The 22,369-nt window shown below is 38.3% G+C and overlaps 1 protein-coding gene across 2 annotated transcripts in view; it reads right to left on the reverse strand.

Annotated features, from left to right (window-relative positions):
- The window catches only part of sfxn5a (sideroflexin 5a), a 44,211-nt gene that overhangs the window by 6,986 nt on the left and 14,856 nt on the right, over positions 1-22,369 (reverse strand). For both annotated transcript variants that reach the window (XM_079262599.1, XM_079262600.1), the window contains exons 3-12: positions 21,403-21,480; positions 20,713-20,739; positions 17,334-17,388; positions 14,028-14,053; positions 13,863-13,916; positions 13,291-13,347; positions 13,139-13,204; positions 11,498-11,588; positions 7,060-7,175; positions 6,882-6,967 (exon numbers count right to left, since the gene is read on the reverse strand). In XM_079262599.1, coding sequence (XP_079118725.1) covers positions 6,882-6,967; positions 7,060-7,175; positions 11,498-11,588; positions 13,139-13,204; positions 13,291-13,347; positions 13,863-13,916; positions 14,028-14,053; positions 17,334-17,388; positions 20,713-20,739; positions 21,403-21,480 — 656 coding nt within the window. The remainder of the gene's footprint in view (positions 1-6,881; positions 6,968-7,059; positions 7,176-11,497; positions 11,589-13,138; positions 13,205-13,290; positions 13,348-13,862; positions 13,917-14,027; positions 14,054-17,333; positions 17,389-20,712; positions 20,740-21,402; positions 21,481-22,369) is intronic.

Here is a 22,369-nt window from a genome sequence, read left to right on the forward strand (position 1 = left end):
TTTAGTGAAATATCGACTGTTAACAGCAGAAAAAATCTAAATAAAGATTAAAGACATTTCACAAATCTGTCAGGAGACATTTGATCTCTTTTCTTTCCACACAGGCATCCTTAAAATAATCTCCTATTCAGTGTGTGGGACAGCGAACTCAGCAGGAGCTTGAAAAGGAGCTGCTCCATCTCTCCTCCCCCACCCCCTCCCCCAGAACTAGAAGGGCTGCTGCCTAATGAGGGAGCTCATTAACACCTATGGCTGCCATGGTTTAATTAGGCTACACACACACACACACACACACACACACACACACACACACACTAACGCAAATCTTTGAGAAGTGCATTAAAAACTTGTGATTTATTATGAGATGCAAGTGGCGAGGTAATAAATCTTTATAAACCTTAGAATCAGGTGATTTTTTTTTTTTTTAAATTGATGAAAATTTCATGCAATACAGCAGCATTTACTGTCAGTAACCTGATCAGTTGTGGTTGAGCCTGATCTGAATGGCTGAAAAGGTCTCAACCCCCGCAAAACAAAAGAAAAAAGCATTGCCAAAAAAGGCTGACGTGAAAGATATAATTTGATGGTTTATTTAGTCCAAAAAAGATGTTTATGCTGAGTGGTCATCGTGTTTAAAACAATAATTAATACCACTTAGTTTGCGTATGAAACAGAGCTTGTGTCAAGCTTAGACAGGTTTTCCTTTGATGGTTTGACAAGAATGAGAATAAACAAAAACAAAACAAAACAAAAAAAAATAAATCAGAAAATAAAAAACAAAATGGCTTAAAGACACACTACCGAACACTTTTTCATGTTCCCCATCAAGCGCCCTTTTTCGACGGCTAATTTAGCATCCATCTTGCATCCTACCTGACCTGTTAGCTCTCTCCAGCCAGCAAAAAACGATCTTAAGATGACTCTTGTTTTGTCTCTTTTTCTCCTTTAATCTTTTTGCGTCTCTTTGCTGAATCAGCGACGTTGTCTGCTCACAACAGCCAGTTCCTTATTTTACCGCGAACATAGCAACACGTCGCATTCTGGATGTAAAAGGTGGATGGTGTCGGTTTCTCAGCCTCAAGACGCTGCTGTGTGGCAGCGGCTCCAAAAATGCACATGATAGATGTCACTGTGTCATTAAACAAGGATGCAGTGCTTTAGTTACTGAAAGTGTCTTTAAGACTAGGACCATTTCAAATAAAAAATGAAAATTTAGACTGCCTGTTGTCTAACCAAATTAGCATTGCACAATAGTGCAACATCAAACACAAGGCAATAATTCATGTTAGCATTTAAATGTTAGCTGGTCTGCTTGTTAGGCTACATTTACACTGCAGGGCTTGCTGCTCATATCGGATGTTTTTGTGAAATCCAAATTTTTTGAAAGTCTGTTCACATTTCCGTTCAAATGTGACTTGTATGTGATCTCCTGTATGAATGTCATGCGCACCAGAAGCGCCCCGCATGCGTAGAAGGCACAGCAACGTGCAGTGAGCGTGTGTGTGTGACGCCTTTGTGTTTGCAGAAGTAAATATGGACGGCAGCAGAGCATTTGCTATTTTAAACGTTTGGTCCAACCGTAAAAGTAAAAAAAATGCTAAAAGTTTTGTCCAACCACAGCATTGTGAATGGGTTCATTTTAAGGAGACGTTTCCGGAAGAGGAAAGTAAAACTTTTGGTGAAGGCCTTTTGTGGAGCTGTGGCAGCAACAACTGAGAGAAACGTTTGGGTACGGAGTCGCAGTCAGGATTGGTGGGAGAGTGATGTGAGCGCAAAGAGTTCATAAACAACAAACGCAGAATAATGATGTTTGTTGTGTGTCAATGGCACATCGGTCGGATTAATGCGACCTGATCGTTCAGACTGAAGTCGCATGGCAAAAGATCAGATACATGTCGGATTTAGGACCACATATCCAAGCGGCCTGGGTCGCATTCGAAAATATCAGATCTGTGTCGCTCAGACTGTTAAGAAAAGATCGGTTACAGGTCGCACAGGGCCAAAACATCGGATTTAAGTCACTTCAGCCTTTAGTGTGAACGCAGCCTAAGATATGTTGGATGCTAGAAAACAAGACACTTTAGCTGAAGTGAGCTGGATGGTTGGCTGACTTTTTTATTCCTGCCCTGTAGTTCTTTTGTTTTTAAATAAAAAAGCAGCTAATGTTTGTTGCATTGGACAAAAAGAGCTGAAATCCAAACAAAAAGTGACCAAAACTGCCCTGCTAGCCAGAAACACTTTCCAGATTTCATCTCTACATCTTCAACCGGTAAAGTGTTAACGTTAGCTTTTATTCTCATTTTATATTAAAAGTTGAAATAAATCTAAGTACAGATGTTGGTTTGATCAGTGTTGCTCCTACTAAAACCAGCAATTGCTGGTTAAGTTGGCATCTTAACCACTACTCTACTTCTGATTCACTGCTGATGACAGAAAACAATAAGAAGCTTGATGAGGATTTGATGCAACATCAAGATTAAGATTTATATTTGTTGTATTATATTGGAATTATTTATCAATTACCTAATTATCTGATTACTCAAATACCTAATGAACCATTTGCTGCATCTCCATTCATATCTGTTAAAATGAACTTTTGACACAATTACCAACTGTGTCCATTTTAATCCTCAATAATATTGGACACTCCTCCATTGTATTACCACAGTTAGTTTTGTTACATGCTCCACGAGAAACGAGAGCTTTCTTTTTGCTCTCAATGCCGCTAGAACAAGAGATAAAAAAACCTTTTTTGTCTTGTCCATTCACACTGCATGAGAAGCTGGACGCACAGACCCAGCTGCGTCTCTGTGTTTAATCTTCAAACTTTCTCACCACCTCCTTCATCTGTTTTACTAAAACAATCCATCTTACCTTCATCAGCAACAATGCTGAAGCGGCGACTGTCCGCTTCATGTTTTTCTGTGTTAACCACGCCCACCTCAAATATTCAACCAATCACACAAACCTTCCTTTAAGTTCTGCAAGAAAAAAGTTCTGCAAGCCCGATGTGTCGAGAACTTTCTTCAATCACGTCCATAAGAACAACATGACGTCATTTTCTTCCTCGGGCCTCGAGAAGAAGAAAAGAGTTCTTGTTTTTCGTACAGTAGGTAGTAGGGCGGGCTGATATGGCCAAAATCTCATACCCCGATATCGCTTATTTTATATCCCCATAACAATATACATAACGATATAAAATTGTTTGTGTCATTTTGTGTCAGTCATCAGTTATGTACCAGATGTGTTTGGCAACGGCAGCAGTGATCTGGTTCCATCTGCGGGAACTATGGACGTCACACGGATAAATGCCTGTTGTAGCGTTTGCATCTGGAGTTCATTATAAGCGCTTTCGTACCACTTGACGCTGCTTTTTCTGCTTTTGCTCGTTGACTATTCTTTATTCTGTATTCTTTATCCTGATTCTTGTGCAACTGATAAAATTAGTTAGTTGTGTCGGAGTCCGTTGTTGGGACTTGGAACTACTTTGTTGTCGGTTCCACGTCAGCCTTTTTACATCCAAACCGCATCCATGCGACAGAAATTTCCCCTCTTTTAGGAACAAGCTCATCGGTTTGGGTTGGCTGGTCATCTTTTTAGTGAATAATCCTGCTCTGAAACACGTCTGCTACCGTCTTCCTCCATGTTTGTTTATGTATTGCAGTGTGCATGGCGTAAAGCGCTCTTGACGTAAAACACTGCAGTAAAGCACCTTGTTGTGGCGTAAATGATAGAGACTTTCATATGAAAAAACAGACATTTTCTATCGTCCAAACATCCAGGCCTGCTCCCACGTGTCTTTTATGTTGCCGTAGTTAAGTCAGTTCATGCGCTAGCCAGCAGTGGTGAGTTCAGAGTTCTCGTCCACGTTTTGACGCAGATTGTTAGCGGTAACGTTCTCCTCAACTTCCTCTATGTCTTCTTTTTATTTAGGTGGTTTCTGTGTCATCGTCTTCCTGTTCCTCTTCTTCTCTGGTTTTTTCTTTTTGCCAGTTGTGTGTCAGCTATACATTACCAGTCAAAAGTTTGGAAACACTTTCCTCTGGATTTAATGGGAAAGTGTTTCCAAGCCTTTGACTGGTAGTGTGCATCTCAACACATCCTGTGATTTCCAGTGGTATTACTCCATTTTCTGCTTTAAGTGACGGATAGTAAGCCCCTTTAAAAAACACAAAATTATACACGTGATGCAGGACATGTTTTAATCTGTCCATCTTCTGTGTTGAGCATAAATGGGCCTTAACAAGGAATTTGCAGTTAATATTTGTGACTATTTTATGATTGTGGAATTTACTTTTAAAGTTATTTTTTAATCAGTTTTACTCTCTTTTTGATGACGTGATAGATCCTAAAGCTGATAAATTTCAAGTTTCTGCAGCAAGATGATGCTTCGGAGGGAGGCTGCTAAACTATACGGTGTAAAATTTTGTTAAATATATTTTTTAATATATTTTCGGTTTGGGTTTGCTAGTCATCAATAATCCTGCTCTGAAACGTGTCCTCTACCGTCTTCCTCCATGTTTGTTTGTGTATTGCAGCACGCATGGCGTAAAGCGCATCTTGATGTAAAATACTGCTGTAAAGCAGCATATTGTGGCGTAAACGATTGAGCCTCATGAAATGATAGACATTTTCTATCGCCCAAAGGACATACACGTCATATCGTCCAGCTCTAGTATGTAGCAGGATTTACTGTCAGTAATGGTACGCTGCAACAACAATAATTCAAATTCTTTAGAGGAAAAACTTGCTTAATTGTTGCAGGGCCAAAACATACTTTGTTATTACATAAGTAGCATTATGGTCACAGAACATTGCTACCTTTATACAAAACAACAGAGTTGTACCTACATATTAGCCATTTTTGGTCCCACATCAGGTTATCGGGGTATGTGGGCTAAAATGGACAACAGCAAAGTAACACACTGATAGGTGGGCATTAAGACAGAACCTGCAGTCATTGCACTAACTGTGTTCTCAGCAGTGTAATCCATCATTGTGGGGCCGCCCGTCTCTGTCCTCTTGTTCTCGCTCCATTGAAAGCCAGTGAAGGTAAGCTGACATAAAGAATAGCTGAGCACCAGTCACATGCAAACATAGCCAGCTCCTTGCTCCCTCCCTCCCTCTCTCACAAACATACACAAACCCTCTGTTCTGTATCTCCCTGTTCAGTCCTTCAGCTGCCAGGAACCCTAAACACACCTGGCAGCCGGACGCGCTGTCTGAGCCCGCCTACTCAGAGCGGTTGGGACAAGTGCTGTCAGGGAGTTACAAAGAAGGCCACATTCCTCGGCACAGTCAGCCCATCGATCACAGGACGTCCATGTAAACATGTCGCATCATTAAGGCATCATTACAGTCAAATCATACGCCACTGAATCTCAGTGGTGGAGAGGGTGGATCTGACGGTGGATGTTTTAGAAACAACAGCTCTGCTGTTCATAAAATCATGCAAAGATCTGAGGGAAAGTAAATTATGAGACATCATCAAAATTCATGTGGTATTATTGTTCGTTTAGTCACAGCTATGAGTTTACAGCTAGTTTATAACAGCTAGTCGTGTAAAAGCAATGCTTTAGTGCACAATTAGCAAGTTTTAACTATCCTTATCCAGTTTAATGCGTATTAAGGGATGTAGCAGCAACAGAAATGGTATTTGAAACAAGAGGAGGCTAAACGGCCACAATGCTGCCACAAACGTTTGCTTGGGTAAAAGAAATTCACCTACAGAAATCATGTAGTGGAGGAAAGGGGAAGGTGACTGCTTCCATACTAAAAAATATTAATTATGTTGTTGTTTTGTCTTTTTTTTTTTTTGGTGGATGAAAATTCAAAGGGAAGCTTGAGAGACTTTTTTAAATGATCTGATTAAAAGTACCAGTCTAGTATTTCTACTTCTAGCTTTAGAATTGCAAAATAATCATGCAATTTACAGAGAAGTGGCCTAAAAATGACAAAGTAACACATTAAAGCAGACAGAAACTGTAGATATGTACATTTTCAATTCAAGACATTTTCTTTTTTTTTTAAAAAAAAGTGTTTTACATTAAATTTATGAAAACCAACTCTGCATTTCCAACTAGAAAAGCACTCAGAGAGCGCAAACCTCCGGCAAGGCTTTTAAAAAGTTCCTGGATCCAAACAGTAATCCGGATCACCACCAAAATCAAATTAGTTCTTCCTTTTCACATTTCCAACAAGTCCTACAAAAATTCACGAAATTCCGTCCATAACTTTTTAGTTATGTTGCACACAGACAGAAAACATACAGATAAATTCCGACAAAAACGTTACGTCCTTGGTGGAGGTAATAACACCTGTTGATGTTGCCTGGAAATCTTTTAAACGGATTCTGGACTCTTAATTTGAAAATTTGTTTCCAAAAATGATAAAAGTAGATCAAGTAAAGTGGCAAAATTCTTATCATGTTGTAATGTCTTTTAAATACCAATCAGGTTTTCCAGAAATATATGTAAATTGTTTTGTATTTCTCCTGAAGTTAGAGTAGATTTTATTTATTTATAGAAAGTGACAATTTAATTAGACAGATTAAAGTTTATATGACAGATAACAAGCAGACTATGCAAGCTTTGTGCTCGTATGATGTGTTTTTGATCAGATCATAAGCAGACAAAAGAAATTTTACAAGTCCTCTTTTGTAAATATTCATTGAAAGATAAACCTTTTTTTTTTTATTTGAGAAGAATTAAGTCAAATTGTGATCAAATCAAAGAAAATGCCACAGAAAAGGTCAAATTTCAAGACATAAGACATTCTAGAAATGCTGCACTGTAATCTATTAAGCGAATGTCTTAGAAAATGAAAAAGGTTGTTTCTTTTTTCCATCATATACCCGTTTTTACTGAAGAGGAGTTTCTTACTTTTCCAGTCCAGTCATGATCAAAGGAGGAAGCACCAGTATGGGCATTGGCAGGACCACTCTGGTCAGGGCTGTCTCCAACAATGCCTGTCATGAAAAATCATATCTGTTGAATCTAGGCCCTTGTTTGTCCGTAATAGAAAACAACATGATCATTGTGCATCAGATATGAGACATACATGCCTGGCAGCCACTTTTGATGTTCCCACTACTTTCCCATCATCGTCAAGCACACTGATTCCCTCTGACAGCTCAGAGTGTCTCATGAGCACCACGTTGCAGACATTTGCACTTGCTGTGGAGTCAAAGCATATTTATTTTTCAACATTCATAGTATATGGCTCGAGTATAAGATCAGGCAGCAGAAACAAGGTGTCTGTGGATTCTTTGATGAAGGGAAATAAATGTGTCATCAGGAGAAAGAAAAACAAAACTGTTTGACGAACTATGGAAAATGTCATTTTGAAACAAAAGAAAAAAAGAAAAGCTCCGTCTTCAAACAGACGTCTAATTTCCTGAGAGGTTTTAGCCACTGAAGCATCATCACTCATCGCACGCTGATGTCAGTGTGTTTGCTGAGAGGCACCATTTTATTTGACCCATTTCCCTTTCCTGTAGTGCTGCCATCAGCTTGATTTTTTTTTATTTTTTTTTTTATGATGGCTTACAGAACTATTCATCCCTTGTTTTTTTCCCCCATTTTCAACTGATATGTACCTTTGTTCTCCCTTTGAATAATTTGACTTATATACAAAACATAGATGTTAATAACTTATTCTGAATAATTGTTCAAACGTAAATAAAAAGCAAAGGTAGCATTTACATGAATTACAAGTAATTTCAGTCAGACAGCTCACATGAATTATTATGAATGAGCATAAGTAAAGTTTGGTGTTAGGCTCTGATCCTATCACTCTGCATTTTATGTTGGAAGTTCGGGGAAATTTTAGTCTGAATCCATAGTTTGTGGTAAAAATCATCTCAAAGGGCATCGTTTCTGAAGGAAGCTGGGAAGCGTGTAAGGCCAGATTATCCAATGGGCATTATGGGGCCCATGTAGGGCCTATGTGGGGCCCACGTAGGGAAAACACCAGTAGTTTGGACTTAAAACAAAATGCACATAAAAGTAATATAGTTACACCACAGTATCCAGTATGTTGCTATTGGTACCACTGGCTGAGGGATGTTAGACATGTCATTTCACAGTGTATCATTCACAATTTTCACAATGTTGCGTTGGGGAAGGGGGCCCCTGGAACACTCTGGGCCCAGAGGCCTCTCCACTTTTCATCCGGCCCTGTACAGTATGAAAAGAGTCAGAGGACTCGGCTGGGATTAATGAACAGAAACTGTAGCACCATTTCCAGCAGTATTTCTATTATTTTAACCGAACTCTTTTCCTCATCTTAGTTGCACACTTTGGACAAAAAATAAGAATAAATCCTGCGAATAAAGCCTCTAAAACCTGAAACTCCTCAGATAGAGAAAGCTTGAGAGGCTGGAGGTAAGCAGAACAATAACAGCTGAGCAAATAAGAACATGCCAATGCTTTTGCCTTCATATAGATATGTGGAAGCCAAAGAAAATATAGACATTGAGTTGTGAATTGAAGTTTATATTTGAAAAGTTTCCAGACTTCTAAATAAACTTGTGTTTTATCACAATAAAAGATTAAATATTGAATCAGGTTCCCTAAAAGAAGCATTTTAGAAGGGGAATAAAAAGGGGTCCAAGAATTGAATTGATCTCACATGGTGTGTTTTTTATTACACCTAGAATTGCACAAAAACAAAATATCACAATAAAAAAACGCTAATGGAAACACTTACATTTAGAAAAAAAAAAGTCTCAAATAGAGCGTTTTTACTTTTTTCACCTCATGAAATCTTAGAAAAGATTTTACGCTCTCATGAAGCGGTTTTTCAGATGCTTTGATATAGAGACATATCGCAAAAGTGCAATGGAAACACTTTTTTCGCATTTACGTGTCCCCTGACGTGACGTGGGGGGTCATGACTAGTTTTTTTTTTTTTTTTTAATAAAGATGGCACGGTGTGGAACAAACAACAGCAAATTTCAGAGTTTTAGAAAAGATAATAAGGTGGAAAAGCATCAATAAGCTGCAGCAAATTCTTCACAGCAACTAGAAAACTCCAAAATAACAGCGTGGCTATTTTGCTTCAAATGCAATTTTCATGAAATCTCACGAGAATAATGACATTTTACGAGACTTGAAGCTAATGCGCTAAACATTGTTCAATGGAAACACCCACAAATTGTTGTTTGTCGAAATTTACAAATATTGCTTTTATTTTACGAAAAAATAAAAGCAGATTTGCCATCATTACTTCCTGTGAGTGTGAGTCTGTTCCCAAATACGGAGTATTTATGAGTACAAAACCAATGTGCCATCATATGGAGAGAAATTAGTGTCTTTATCATCCAATCAATAGAAACAACAGAAACCAACCAATAGAAACTCTGCTCTCATTCACCAGCGCAGGCCCCACCCATCAAATGCAAGTAAATTTGCAACCAAAACTTTAGAAGTTGCAAGCAAAGAGGACTGAATTGCAAACAAAACTTTAGAACTTGTAACCAAATGTTTTGAACTGAAAAGAGAAGAGGACTTATTTTTATGCACAATGGTTGTAATTTCTGACTTACAAACATTAGTTTTGATTGAAGAAAACTGTAGTTTTGATTGAAAACATTAGTTCTGATTGAAGTTGGAGAAGTCTGCTTTCTCAAATATATATTTTTTTAATTGGAACCTAATTTGTTTATATATCTACATAAAAATTTGATTCTCACTTTTTTTTTTTGTTTTGCTCTCAAAAATAATTTTTGTTTTCAAATCTAACTTTTGTGATTGGATAATAAAGACACAAATCCTTTTGAAAAGGATCCTCCTTAAATAAACTAGAAGCAGGATTTATCCTGTTATTAAAATATCTCGTTTGCCTCCAACAGACTCTCTGAAAGACACTAAACTCCTCTGCTTTGCCCACAGGTTGAATGAAGAGCATCACTGCTGTCATTTGTGTCATAATTCACAAAACTGAGCACAAGGTGCGAGTGTGACTTTGAAAGAAATAAGATGAAATCAGCATTAGGGGATGAAACGGAGGTGGTTGGCAGGTTGACAAACACAAGTGTCGTTCCCCTCTGATTTATTCACGAAAGCCAAAATGAACACAAATGTATGTTAATGTAGATGGACCTTTCTTCTTGACTCTAATAGGAATAAGAAAAACTCATTTTAGAGAGTTTAGTGGTGGTGCCCCAAGCCTTTTTAATTTAAGACAACAGCGTTCACAGTTATCTTTCCTGAGGCCTCCAGGGATGGCAGGTTGCTTTGTCAGGGGATTTAATTGACTGAACAAACAGCTCTTTTTACCTACAAGGGATTTTTCTAATATATATAATCCAAAGCAATTAACATGAGGACAGATACTATGGTTTTGGCAAGGAATGAAAAAAAAACTGCAGCAGAAAGATCAAATTCTCAAAAACATATTTGTAATTACAATAATAAAGGTATCAAAGTAATTAGAAAATTTAGATAATTGCAAGATCAGCACAGCTTAATGTTGGCATTTGATTGCAATTTGTAATTATTTTAAATAATTACATTTATGTACTCTAATTATATCTGATAATTATGGTACATTAATGGAAATGCAACCATGAATTTTTCACATAATTAAGTCCTAAATGTTGCAAATAATGACAAATATTTTCGAAAGAAAACTAATTAATTAAACCCACAAATTTCAGCTTGCACGGATTTCCCTCCAGTTAAGGTCTTCATAATTTAATTGAATGACAGGCTGCCACTTGATTAGGTTATTACAAATAAATCTAGCCTTAAGTAAGCAAACAGAATCAAACGGGTGAAAAATCAAACAGCACTTTGCTTTCCCTCGCTCCAATTAGCCATTTTAATTACCTTTTATGTGAGCCTACAAAAACAACAACAGCAACAACAATGCACTGACTGAAATCAGGTAAATGAGGCCTTGACATAGACGCTACTTTAGGGGTAATTATCCAATTTGTTTGCTGCAGCAGAGTTCCAACCATCAGCCAATTACCAGGCAAAGGCTGCGCTGCAGAAACCTGTTGATTTAATTAGAAGAGCCGCTACGGTAAGGCAGGGAGGTGGGAGGGGAGCGGGAAAACAATTTAATTATGAGCCAGCAACCCGGGGCATTCTGGGACACAGGTTTATACCCCTGGGTGACGATTGTGTTTGTGGGTGAGTGGCATGAAAATCAGCTTTGTGGCTCTACACGTCTGACAAAGCAAGCTCTCCTAACCCTGCAGAGGCGAAAACGGACTGCGAGGAGTTGGATGAAACCACCTCGGCTTGCACACAGAGAATTATTGTGATCACAGCAGAGTAACAAAAGGTTTTTATTACACTGTAGGGTAAGGATGAGCTTATACCAGAACTGCAGAGGATGCAGGATACATTGTCCTGACTGAAGAATGGAAAGAAAATCAAGTGTGTGAAAACAATGCGATGGTGATTGTCCTTAAATTTAACCAAAATAATAATTCAAAAACATGTTTATTGTAAAACTGGAGCAGGTGAATGTAGACAAAACTTACCCACTGCAGGAAAAGGGATGAATCTCTGCACCAAAAGCCTGGTGGTTGCACTAAAGTGGCTTGCTTTCTGGATTAAAGCATTTAACCCAACCTGAAGGTAAACACATGACACCGATGTAGAAAGTCAACGTTTCACACCTTGCATATTTGGAAACTTAATGTGATAATCTGGGGGTGGCGACAGAAATTCCTGACACTGTGTATAAATAACTGATTGGTTCAAGTCTTAACATACGAGAGGTCGGTGCATGTGCTCAGATAACACACCAACACAACACTTCAGCCTCTCACTCTCCTCAGCCCAGCGGGGGGTCGTCACCAGAAAGGATGCTTAATTGGAAAAGCTCCTGCCCCCTCCCGGCCTGTCGTTCCTCCCTCCAGACTCCCTGCCATTTTTTCCTGCGCTTGCCATCATTGTTGAGCCTGAGGCCATCAGCCGGATGACGCCCAGCAGAACCAGTAATTGGTCACTTTGAGCTCCAAGTCCATGCTCGGGGTTCAGACAGGCAGGTGTACAAATGTACTTTCTAATCTTTTGATATTTGGATCTTTGATGACACACAGAGAAAAACTGATGGTGGTATTATAATTCTGGTTCCCCACTAAACTATGAAACATTTGGATTTGGATCTAAAAAGATTGATTCAGTGACAAACAATCTGAAATAACACATTAAAATCAGATTACTGACAAATTAAGGTTTGCAGCGTAACCATGGAAACCTTTAGCCTGTGGTGCATTGTCTTCTGACATGTAAAGAGTTGGTATGACAGACTGTTAGAGATCATGAGGTGTCAGCTCTTTATGTAACTGATAACATGAACGTAGATGCAGATTCATCTGCTCCTCACTTCAGTGACGCTCCAAAAAGCCACAACGCAGGGAATCCATACATCCATACTTATACAAGACTGTATAAATAAGATTTCTGTAATAATTTAAATCAATATTAATATAAGTAATTAGTTTTAAAGTATATTGTTTTTTTCTTATCACACATATCAATTGTTTGTACTTTTGGAAATAAACACTTATTTACATCTTAAGTGCAATCTGCACAAAAATCAGATGATACATGTAAATATTAACCATGACCAATAACTAGATAGAAAAGTATTTTAGAGGTTCAATGCAAATAAAATAAAATAAAATAAATTAAATTTAAATAAAATGAAATAAAATAGAACAAAGCTTAAAAACTAAAACAAAAGAAAATGTTTTTAAAAATAAAATAAAATAAAAAAGCTTTTAAAAGAAAATAAAATAAAGTTTCTTAAAAAATAAAGCTTTGAAAAAAATAAAACAAAAGTAAAAAGTTTTTAAAAATAAAATAAAATAAAAAAGTTTTTAAAAATAAAATAAAATAAAATTATATATATATATATATATATATATATATATATATATATATATATATATATATATATATATATATATATTTTTTTTTTTTTTTTTTTTTTGGAGCATCAGTACACAAAGCAAAAAAATTCCAAATTTAAAATCCCGGCGAAAGATGTGGAGGCTGGTGGCTGTAAAAAATGGATTTTAAAGGACTGAGTGAGGCATCTACATAAATGTCTTCATGTTTTTGAAATCCCATCATGATGAACTGAAAAGTAACAGCAACTCAAAGTAACTCACAGCAATGGACACGGCACTGGTCACTGCTCCGATGTATCCCTGGAGGAAATTGGAAACTGGAGCCGGCTGTCCGCATGGCAGAAATGAAGAGATCAATCATTTTAAATATTCTTTATAAGTTGTTTTTTGGGAGTTGTTTAACGTGCCATTACCTTGGAGGCATTGCGATTGCAGAAGTTAACACAGGCATTGTGACTCTGGTTTAACCACTAGAAAGAGAACAAAGGGTAAAAAAACAATAAAAACCAACAAAACAAATGGGAGCTTGAAAATAAACAGTAAATAGTTTTGTCAGGAATATATATTAATGTCTGATTTAAGGACTTTTTGTGTTTTTAGAAAGCGTTATCATCTGATTTTTGCAAAAAGATGAAAAGGATCACGTTTAAACACAGAAAAGACATTGCTGAAGTCAAGCTTCATGCTTTTCTCATCCACATCTTCTTTAAATGAAACAGAAACAATATTATAAATATTAATCTTAACTATTATTGCCCCTTTAGGACTTAAAGTGTCGTCTAGTTGAAGTTGGACTTGTTGCTCTAGATGGACATTTATTCACTGCCAAGTTTGCAGTGTGAAATTTGCAAGAGAAAACTATAAAATTCACAAAAATACCTATAACTCTTTATAAGTATTTTAAGTACTCATCTCTTTAAAGTGATTAATAGCTGTTTGTGACATTGGCACAATGTCAGTCGGAGTTGTAAAGGTGAAGTAATACCTGCCAGAACACAGTTGACACCAATGTTTGATTTGGGAGGAGGAGGCCAACAACCTGCAGCAGGAAAAAATAAATCAAATTACCAAAAATAACTTGGCAGTCTTGCTTTATACTTGTTAAATGAGTAGAAAAAGTGGATTTGGATGACTATAGTCCAAGTCTTACCACTGGTGTGCCAAAAGGGATGAAACCTGTTAAAAGATACTCAGTATTATGACTCTCACCATCTACTGCCTGTAATTATTTAAGTTTCTCTGCAGCCACTTTCCTATTAAAAAAAAAAAAAATTAAACTTCTTCATCTTTTATGGTGGGTTTGGGTTCGATCTGTGAATAAAATCACCATATTGTGATCTTTATTTCCTTTGATAGAAAAAAAAGCACTTTTCTCCTATATGTTGCTTCCTAAAGAAAAAAACAGACTTTTATCTGTTTTTATATAAATAGAAATAACAGAAAACAAGCACCTTGATTTGTTTCATTTTTAATCTGAGACGAGTCACATGACCTGTTAATGATCTCTGCTCTGTGTGCACAGTGTTGGCTACACGTATCAACGGTGCTGAATTTGTTTGATCGTCTTAACAAACGCAGTATTTCCTTTCAGTGTGAATTATAAAAAAAAGAAAATGAAGATTTTATGTGTCAGAAAATGTCTTTGTTTCCTCATGTATTCATAGATCTTTAGCATTTAGATTAATAGGTTATGGTTGATCGACACATCTGTAGGCACTCGCTGCTGATTAACATGTGTTCAATTGTTTATTTAACTTGCATATATTACACAATACAACCTTTAAATGCAAGAAATAAATGATCATTGAACTTTTCAATTCAAATTCATGCCTATTGAGACAAGTTTAACAATTTTAAGTGCAGCTGTGTTGGACATATAACATGATGGCTGCCTAGATAAGTTTGTTCCATCAGCTTTCCTCTTTACTACAGTATCATAGTACTTTTTCTTATTTGTCATCTTTCAGTCAGTTACAGGAAAATAAAAGACTTTTGGGCGATGAGTCTTGAATCAGTTGCCATGGTGATCAAAGTTGGTTCAAAGAGAGACAACTTTGTGACTGGAAACTTTGACTTACAGCTCAAGAAACTGATTTCACTTAAATTTCTCTGCTATGATGAGCACATGACGAAATCAGAGAGGTTACACAATGTATGGTTACACCATAAACTGTCTTAGAACAAAATTATCCAGTTATGTAATTAATCTGGATGGCATTAATCTGGCCTCCAGTACCACTGTGAGAAATCTTGGAATCATTATTGACCAGGACTTGTCTTTTAGCTCACATTAAAAAAAACAGGTTTCTAGAACCGCCTTCTTCCACCTGCGTAATATTGCAAAAATTAGGGCCATCTTGTCTCAGAAAGATGCAGAAAAATGAGTCCATGCCTTTATTACTTCCAGACTGGATTACTGCAATTCCTTATTTATGGGTTGTCCCAAATATGCCCTGAAAAGTCTCCATCTGATCCAAAATGCTGCAGCGAGGGTTCTGATGAGGACTAGCAGGAGAGATCATGTTTCACCAGTTTTAGCCTCTCTACACTGGCTCCCTGTTAAATCCAGGATAAAGTTTAAAATTCTTCTCCTCACATATAAAGCTCTCCATGACCAAGCTCCATTGTACATAAAAGATCTTATAGTTCCATATATTCCAAACAGAGCACTTGGCTCTCAGACTGCAGTTTACTGGTGGTTCCAGAGTCTCAAAGAGTCCTATGGGAGGAAGGGCCTTTAGCTATCAGGCTCCTCTCTTATGGAACCAGCTCCCACCGTGGGTTCGGGAGGCAGAGTCCCTCCACACCTTTAAGATGGAGCTGAAAACCTTCCTTTTCCATGATTCTTATAGTGAGGATATGAGCATCTCCTGAGTTGGAATCTGCATGTACGGGACCCAACTGTCCAGGTTCTGCTCTTTGCTCTTATAGTTATGGGTAGTCTAGTCATCCATTACTTATGTAGCAATGGGGATGTTACCTGATGCACTGAGAAGTACCTCGCTTTATTTCTCTCATATATTAATGTATAAATATATGACAATATTGCCGTCTCTAACTTATTTCTCCTTTTTTCCGCAGGTCTTCCTGAATAAGTGCAGTTGTACATGTTGATCTGTCTTTCCTGTCCTCTCCACCCCAACCAGTCGAGGCAGATGGCTGCCCTCCCTGAGCCGGGTTCTGCCGGAGGTTTTCTTCCTGTTAAAGGGGAGTTTTTTCCTTCCCACTGTCGCCTCGTGCAGCTCTGGATGGTGGATTGGATCCAAGTCATGACTCGATGCAATCAGTTGGTTTCTATTACAGGATATGTATGAATTGGCTTGAAATGATGTGGATGTTGATTCGTGTATGTAAAGTGCCCTGTGACAACATTGTTGTGAAGTGGCGCTGTACAAATAAAGTTGAATTGAATTGAATTGAATTCAGCTGCTTAGTATTTACAGATACAGGTGGAAACAAAAATCATCTTTTATATCAAATGCTCATGAGAAACAGAGTAAGGACATATTTCATTCTGTATGTATATGGAGAGAAATTTGTGTCTTTATTATGCAATCAAAAGTTAGATTTGAAACCAAAATGATTTTTGAGAGCAAAAAAAAAAAAAAAAAAGGAAGTGAGAATCAAATTTTTTGAGGGATAGAAATCAAATCTAACTTTTTTGATTGACTAATAAAGACACAAATTTCTCTCCATATATGTGTTTATTATGATGATGTAAAGAGTTCAACACAGTTGTGGAAGCGCTGTCAACACAGCATAAACAGGGCTGATTTAACGCCTGAGTCACGCAACTTGTTTACCTCGTCTCAGATGAAAAAACTAAATCAAATCAAGGCACTTTTTTTGCTTATGTCCATTTTAATTCCGAGTATAAATTGGAAAACGGATAATGAATCATTATTTTGGTTTAGGAAAGAGTTGATGCTCCTATTCTTCCTTTTCTCATTATAAAGGAAAAGCTGCATTAAAGTGCACAGACAGATTTTCTCTAAATCATTTTCAGTTTGTGTTTCTTAAGAATAAATATAAAAATTGAAACATTTTCTTCTTAATTTTAATGCTCCATGTATGAGAGTCCGTAGTTTTACAGTATGTTGGTCCTAACAGGTCAATCCCTGCTGTCTCTTCCTCCTTCCTTCTGTCTTCCTCGCCGTCCTCACTCCTGCCCTCCCTCTGACATTTCAAAGTTTTCCCCACAAAAAAAGGTGCTTTAAAACTCAACCAAAATATGGATGTTTGCTTCTTCAGAACCACCATTGAACTGCTCTATCACCGTGGGAGAGAGGTTTTAATCAGCACCCCGCTGAGTGTGACCTTTTCCAGGCCTGAGACAACCTGAAGAGCCCCGTCGAGCCGTGACAGTTCCCAGGGTGAACAACGGCGCCAGTGTTGGACCACATAACAAGCCCCCAGACCCCACGTCCCCCGAGACTTCCACACCGAGGTGCATTACCTGACATCCGGAAGGGCATGAGGATCTTCTCCCCTGTGTCAGGATGGATGATGGCCTGTAATAAGAGCACAATGATTAGAATCAGACACTAATGAGTACAGAAAGGTATGCGTTAGTATGTCTTACATAAATTACACAAAAAAAACTGAAACTCTTATAAGAAATCTATGACATTTTAACTACTGCAAACAATGAAACATGAATAACATGTAACTAAAACAAAACAGACTCCATGGATCAGTTTTTGACTCGGATCAGAGACGCGTGATCCTGTTGTGATAACTCTGGAACATTTTCCTGCTGTATGACATCATGTTTATCTGGGAGTATCGTTAGTTGTGATTTACGACATATAAATAACTGGATTAAAAAAAAAAAAAAAGGTCACATCAGTGATGATATGTCAAAGGTCCACCTGGCTACTCTGTTGTTCCTGAAAATGTTGAAAAGTCTGAAATCTACATGCAAACATCACATTGCAGAAAATGCTAATAAAGGCAGCTGCCTCTATAACAATTTATGGTTTTTATGGCACATGGCATTTGTGGTTTCATGATGTTTTTTTTTTTTTGTTTTTTTTTTTTTTTTGTTATTATTCTGAATTGATTATTTGGAATTAAATAATTCTGTTTTTTTCAGAATAGTGGTCTGACTGCTGTGTTGTGCTGAGAAAACTGGCTTTTAGTAAGTTTACATGGTGCTGCTGAACCTGACAGTAGAAGTAGACAGAAAAAAGAAAAAAAGGACAGAATAAGAACAGAAAAATAGGAAAATAACCAGAAGACAAAGACAAGAACAAAATACACCAAAACTAGGAAACACTGCAATCCAATTACAGATTTTTCACCATCTGTTACACCTGTACAGCAACATAAAAGACATCTCATGGTCCCACCACAGAAAGCAACTGGAAGGGGCACCAGTAAGAGAGAGAGGGAGAGAGATAGATAGATAGAGAGAGAGAGAGAGAGAGAGAGAGAGAGAGATGGGTGTGTGAATGGATAGGTAGGTAGATGGATGTATGAATGGATGGATGAGTAGGTAGGTAGGTAGGTAGGTGGATGGATGGATGGATGGATGGATGGATGAGTAGGTAGGTAGGTAGGTGGATGGATGGATGGATGGATGGATGAGTAGGTAGGTAGGTAGGTGGATGGATGGATGGATGGATGGATGAGTAGGTAGGTAGGTAGATGGATGGATGGATAGATGGATGGAGGGAGGGAGGGAGGGATGGATGGATGGGTAGGTAGGTGGGTAGATGGATGGATGGATGGATGGATGGAGGGAGGGAGGGATGGATGGGTGGGTAGGTAGGTAGGTAGGTAGATGGATGGATGGATGGATGGATGGAGGGAGGGAGGGAGGGAGGGAGGGAGGGATGGATGGATGGGTAGGTAGGTGGGTAGATGGATGGATGGATGGATGGATGGAGGGAGGGATGGATGGATGGGTAGGTAGGTGGGTAGATGGATGGATGGATGGATGGATGGAGGGAGGGATGGATGGATGGGTAGGTAGGTAGGTAGATGGATGGATGGATGGAGGGAGGGAGGGATGGATGGATGGGTAGGTAGGTGGGTAGATGGATGGATGGATGGATGGATGGAGGGAGGGATGGAGGGAGGGAGGGAGGGAGGGAGGGAGGGATGGATGGGTAGGTAGGTGGGTAGATGGATGGATGGATGGATGGATGGAGGGAGGGATGGATGGATGGGTAGGTAGGTGGGTAGATGGATGGATGGATGGATGGATGGAGGGAGGGATGGATGGATGGGTAGGTAGGTGGGTAGATGGATGGATGGATGGATGGATGGATGGAGGGAGGGATGGATGGATGGGTAGGTAGGTGGGTAGATGGATGGATGGATGGATGGATGGAGGGATGGATGGATGGGTAGGTAGGTAGGTAGATGGATGGATGGATGGAGGGAGGGAGGGAGGGAGGGATGGATGGATGGGTAGGTAGGTAGGTAGATGGATGGATGGAGGGAGGGAGGGAGGGAGGGAGGGAGGGATGGATGGATGGGTAGGTAGGTTGATGGATGGAGGGATGGATGGAAGGAGGGATGGATGGAGGGAAATTAGAGATGAACCTGCAGGACAACTCGGTGACCGTGTCAGCATGCAGAATACATGGAGTGAAATGTATTCGCAGAAGACTGATCATCATGGAATTAAACCAATAGGAATGAAAGTATTTTCCTTTGCATTTACATGGTTTGGAAAACACGTTTATTTGCCTATCCTGAATTACACTTTAGATCTGGAGGTTGGAAACGTCCTGATTGGACAGGGGATGGACGTGTCGTACCGTAAAAAGACAGTTCCACTTATTGCTTCTTCTCTTTTTAACAACCACATAGAAAAAACACACAATAAGAACCACTTTTGCTTTGGTTTTTATTCTAATTTTGAAGCAGCAGCTTGACGTGAGCATATTGCTGCACTTCCAGCAGCTGAGGAGGAGAAGGAGGATAAAGTACCAGAGACGGGAGGCGGAGGCTGAATATGTGCATCATCATGCGGGGGTAACAAGGTAATGGTGATGTGGAGAACCACTGGAATGAACTTAGAGTGGAATAAACATACCCATGACCGAGTAATTAACCAGTTTGGATTTAAAATGGGAATAAACCAGCCACTTACTTCAGAATTTAGTTTAATTTGGAGTTATCATTGATGTTTACATGGTCATTTTCCAGATAGATTTAACTTTTATTCTGAATTAGAGAGGAATTAAAACTCTCATGTAAATGTAGTCAATATGTAAAATCTTTTTGCCTACAACAACACACACTGTTTCAGTAACTGAGAAACTAAGCCTGTTTACCACCCGACAGAGAAATTTAACATTAAAAACAAGACTTTTGCCACTAATTTTAAATAAATTAATTAATTTTAATTAAATAAATACCGATCAGAACTAATAAATAAACCAAACTACTTATTTATTTATTTAGCTTGCTAGCACATGGCTTGCACATTTGCAAAGTCATTTATAAAGCACTTTACACAATCCAGTGTGCTTTATAAATACAATTTTATTGATTGATTGAATATTCAGTGAGTTGATGTCCACAGACAGTGGTTTATGTTTGATATAACTTGTGATTAGTTTTATCTGTCCTGCTGTCAGCAGTGAAGTCAAGATCAAACAGAGAAGCATAGTCAACAATGCAAACAGATACAGGACTCCAAATCAAAGCATTTTAGCCATACTGTCACCATATACACACTAAGTTACCTTATCATACATGCAGCTCAGTGACATGGTCATCTTTTTTCATAACTGGTGTCAGTTTTGTTTGCTTTTTCACAAACAAAATGTCAAAACAATCAGATTGAGATCCCAGATTGTGGCAAAAGGAAATCATACCTGCTTTATCTTCTGGGCTTGCCAAAGCTGCCAAAATAAAAAGAAAAGAAAATAACAAGTGTTTCATACAGCACTATGTCAACAAAAAATAAGAAAGATACTCAAATTCTTATTACAGTAGCAAAAAAGTTAATAATCTCCTGCGTAAAACCACAATCTCCAAGCAAAGACATCTGATAGGAAAGGGTGGAGGATGTGATGGGAATGATAAACGTAGCAGCAAGACTACGATTCAAAATCAAGACATGTCAAGAAATATGGGTCCCTAGAAAAATTATAATTATACTAGAGCTTTATTACTTTTCAGATATACTGTATGTCTGTGTAAACATTAGTATTATGTTATTCATATATATATATATATATGTTTGTATGTACATGGATATGGATATGTGTGTGTGTGTGTGTGTGTGTGTGTGTGTGTGTGTGTGTGTGTGTGTGTGTGTGTGTGTGTGTAAATATGTGTATATGCGGATATGTATGTCTGCAAATAAAAAAAGTAATCATCATTAGCTGATGTGTCATAAATAAATTGAGGTATTTCTTTCGTGTTTAAGCGGGACAATGGGATTTTAAATAGTTATTAGTTTAAGACGTCCTGTTTAAAAATAAACAATAATAAAATTCTTACTTTGTCACGTCCATAAAAACTGATCCTGTGTTAGTTTAGTCATTAAGATGTGTTTTTACCTGAGCATCTGTCACTCCTGGAGGCAGAGTTCCTTGTTTGTAACGATCAAGCAGCTCAACACACTCCTGCAGCCGTTTCTGATGTGACAGAAGTTACAGGAGTTACATGGATACCTTGGAAATGAATTAGCTTTAATATAAACTACACAGTGCAGTGTGGGATGCCTGCTTTTTACAACAATATTCATGCAGGTTTTAAAGCCGGGGTAGGTAATGTTGGATAGTGTAGCAAGATGTGAAAGTGGCGCCCTGTCTTGTCTCCTTCCCTTCTGGTTTTACCTCCTTGCGTGATCCAAGTCTTTTTTCTTGAATTACGAGTCTTTCCGCTCCGTCTACGTGAAACGCTTTGCAGAGAGACTGGAAATTGTCCCAGCTTATTTCTTTGAACGTTTTAATTCCAGAGTGAGAGATTTTGAGATGTCCTTCTTTAATTGTAATCGCTTTTAATTATTTGTTCTGTTTAAGTGGTAACATGTAAATTGCCTGCAACTCTTGCTGCCTCTTGGCCAGGACTCCCTTGAGAAAGAGGTTCTTAACCTCAATGGGACTTTCCTGGTGAAATAAAGGTTAAAATAAAAGAAAAAATTATCGGAGGTTTGCGGTCTCCGAGTGATTTTATTGTTCAGAGCTTTTACCACCAACAATTTTCTCTTTCTCGGCCGTTTAGCAGGAGGAGGCAAATAAACCGCGCCGGGTCGGGAAATCCTTCCTGCATTTTCTCAGCCATGTTTGCCTTCCGAGTTTCTTCTTCACTACTTTCTATTTTCATCCTAACACACTGTTTATATGCAGGGTGTGGCTATCAGGTATGCGCTGCTGGAGGGGGAGGAGGGGAGCCGGGAGAAGAAGCTACGAAATATAAGAAATGAACAACTTGGATTCGGTCCGAACATTTGGATTGGTCAGAGTTTTTACAGATTTACAGTAACATTTACACTAAACATGATTACAACATGTATAAACTACT

Source organism: Telmatherina bonti (assembly GCF_933228915.1).
Source record: "Telmatherina bonti genome assembly, chromosome: 22".
NCBI classification, from domain to species: Eukaryota; Metazoa; Chordata; class Actinopteri; order Atheriniformes; family Telmatherinidae; genus Telmatherina; species Telmatherina bonti.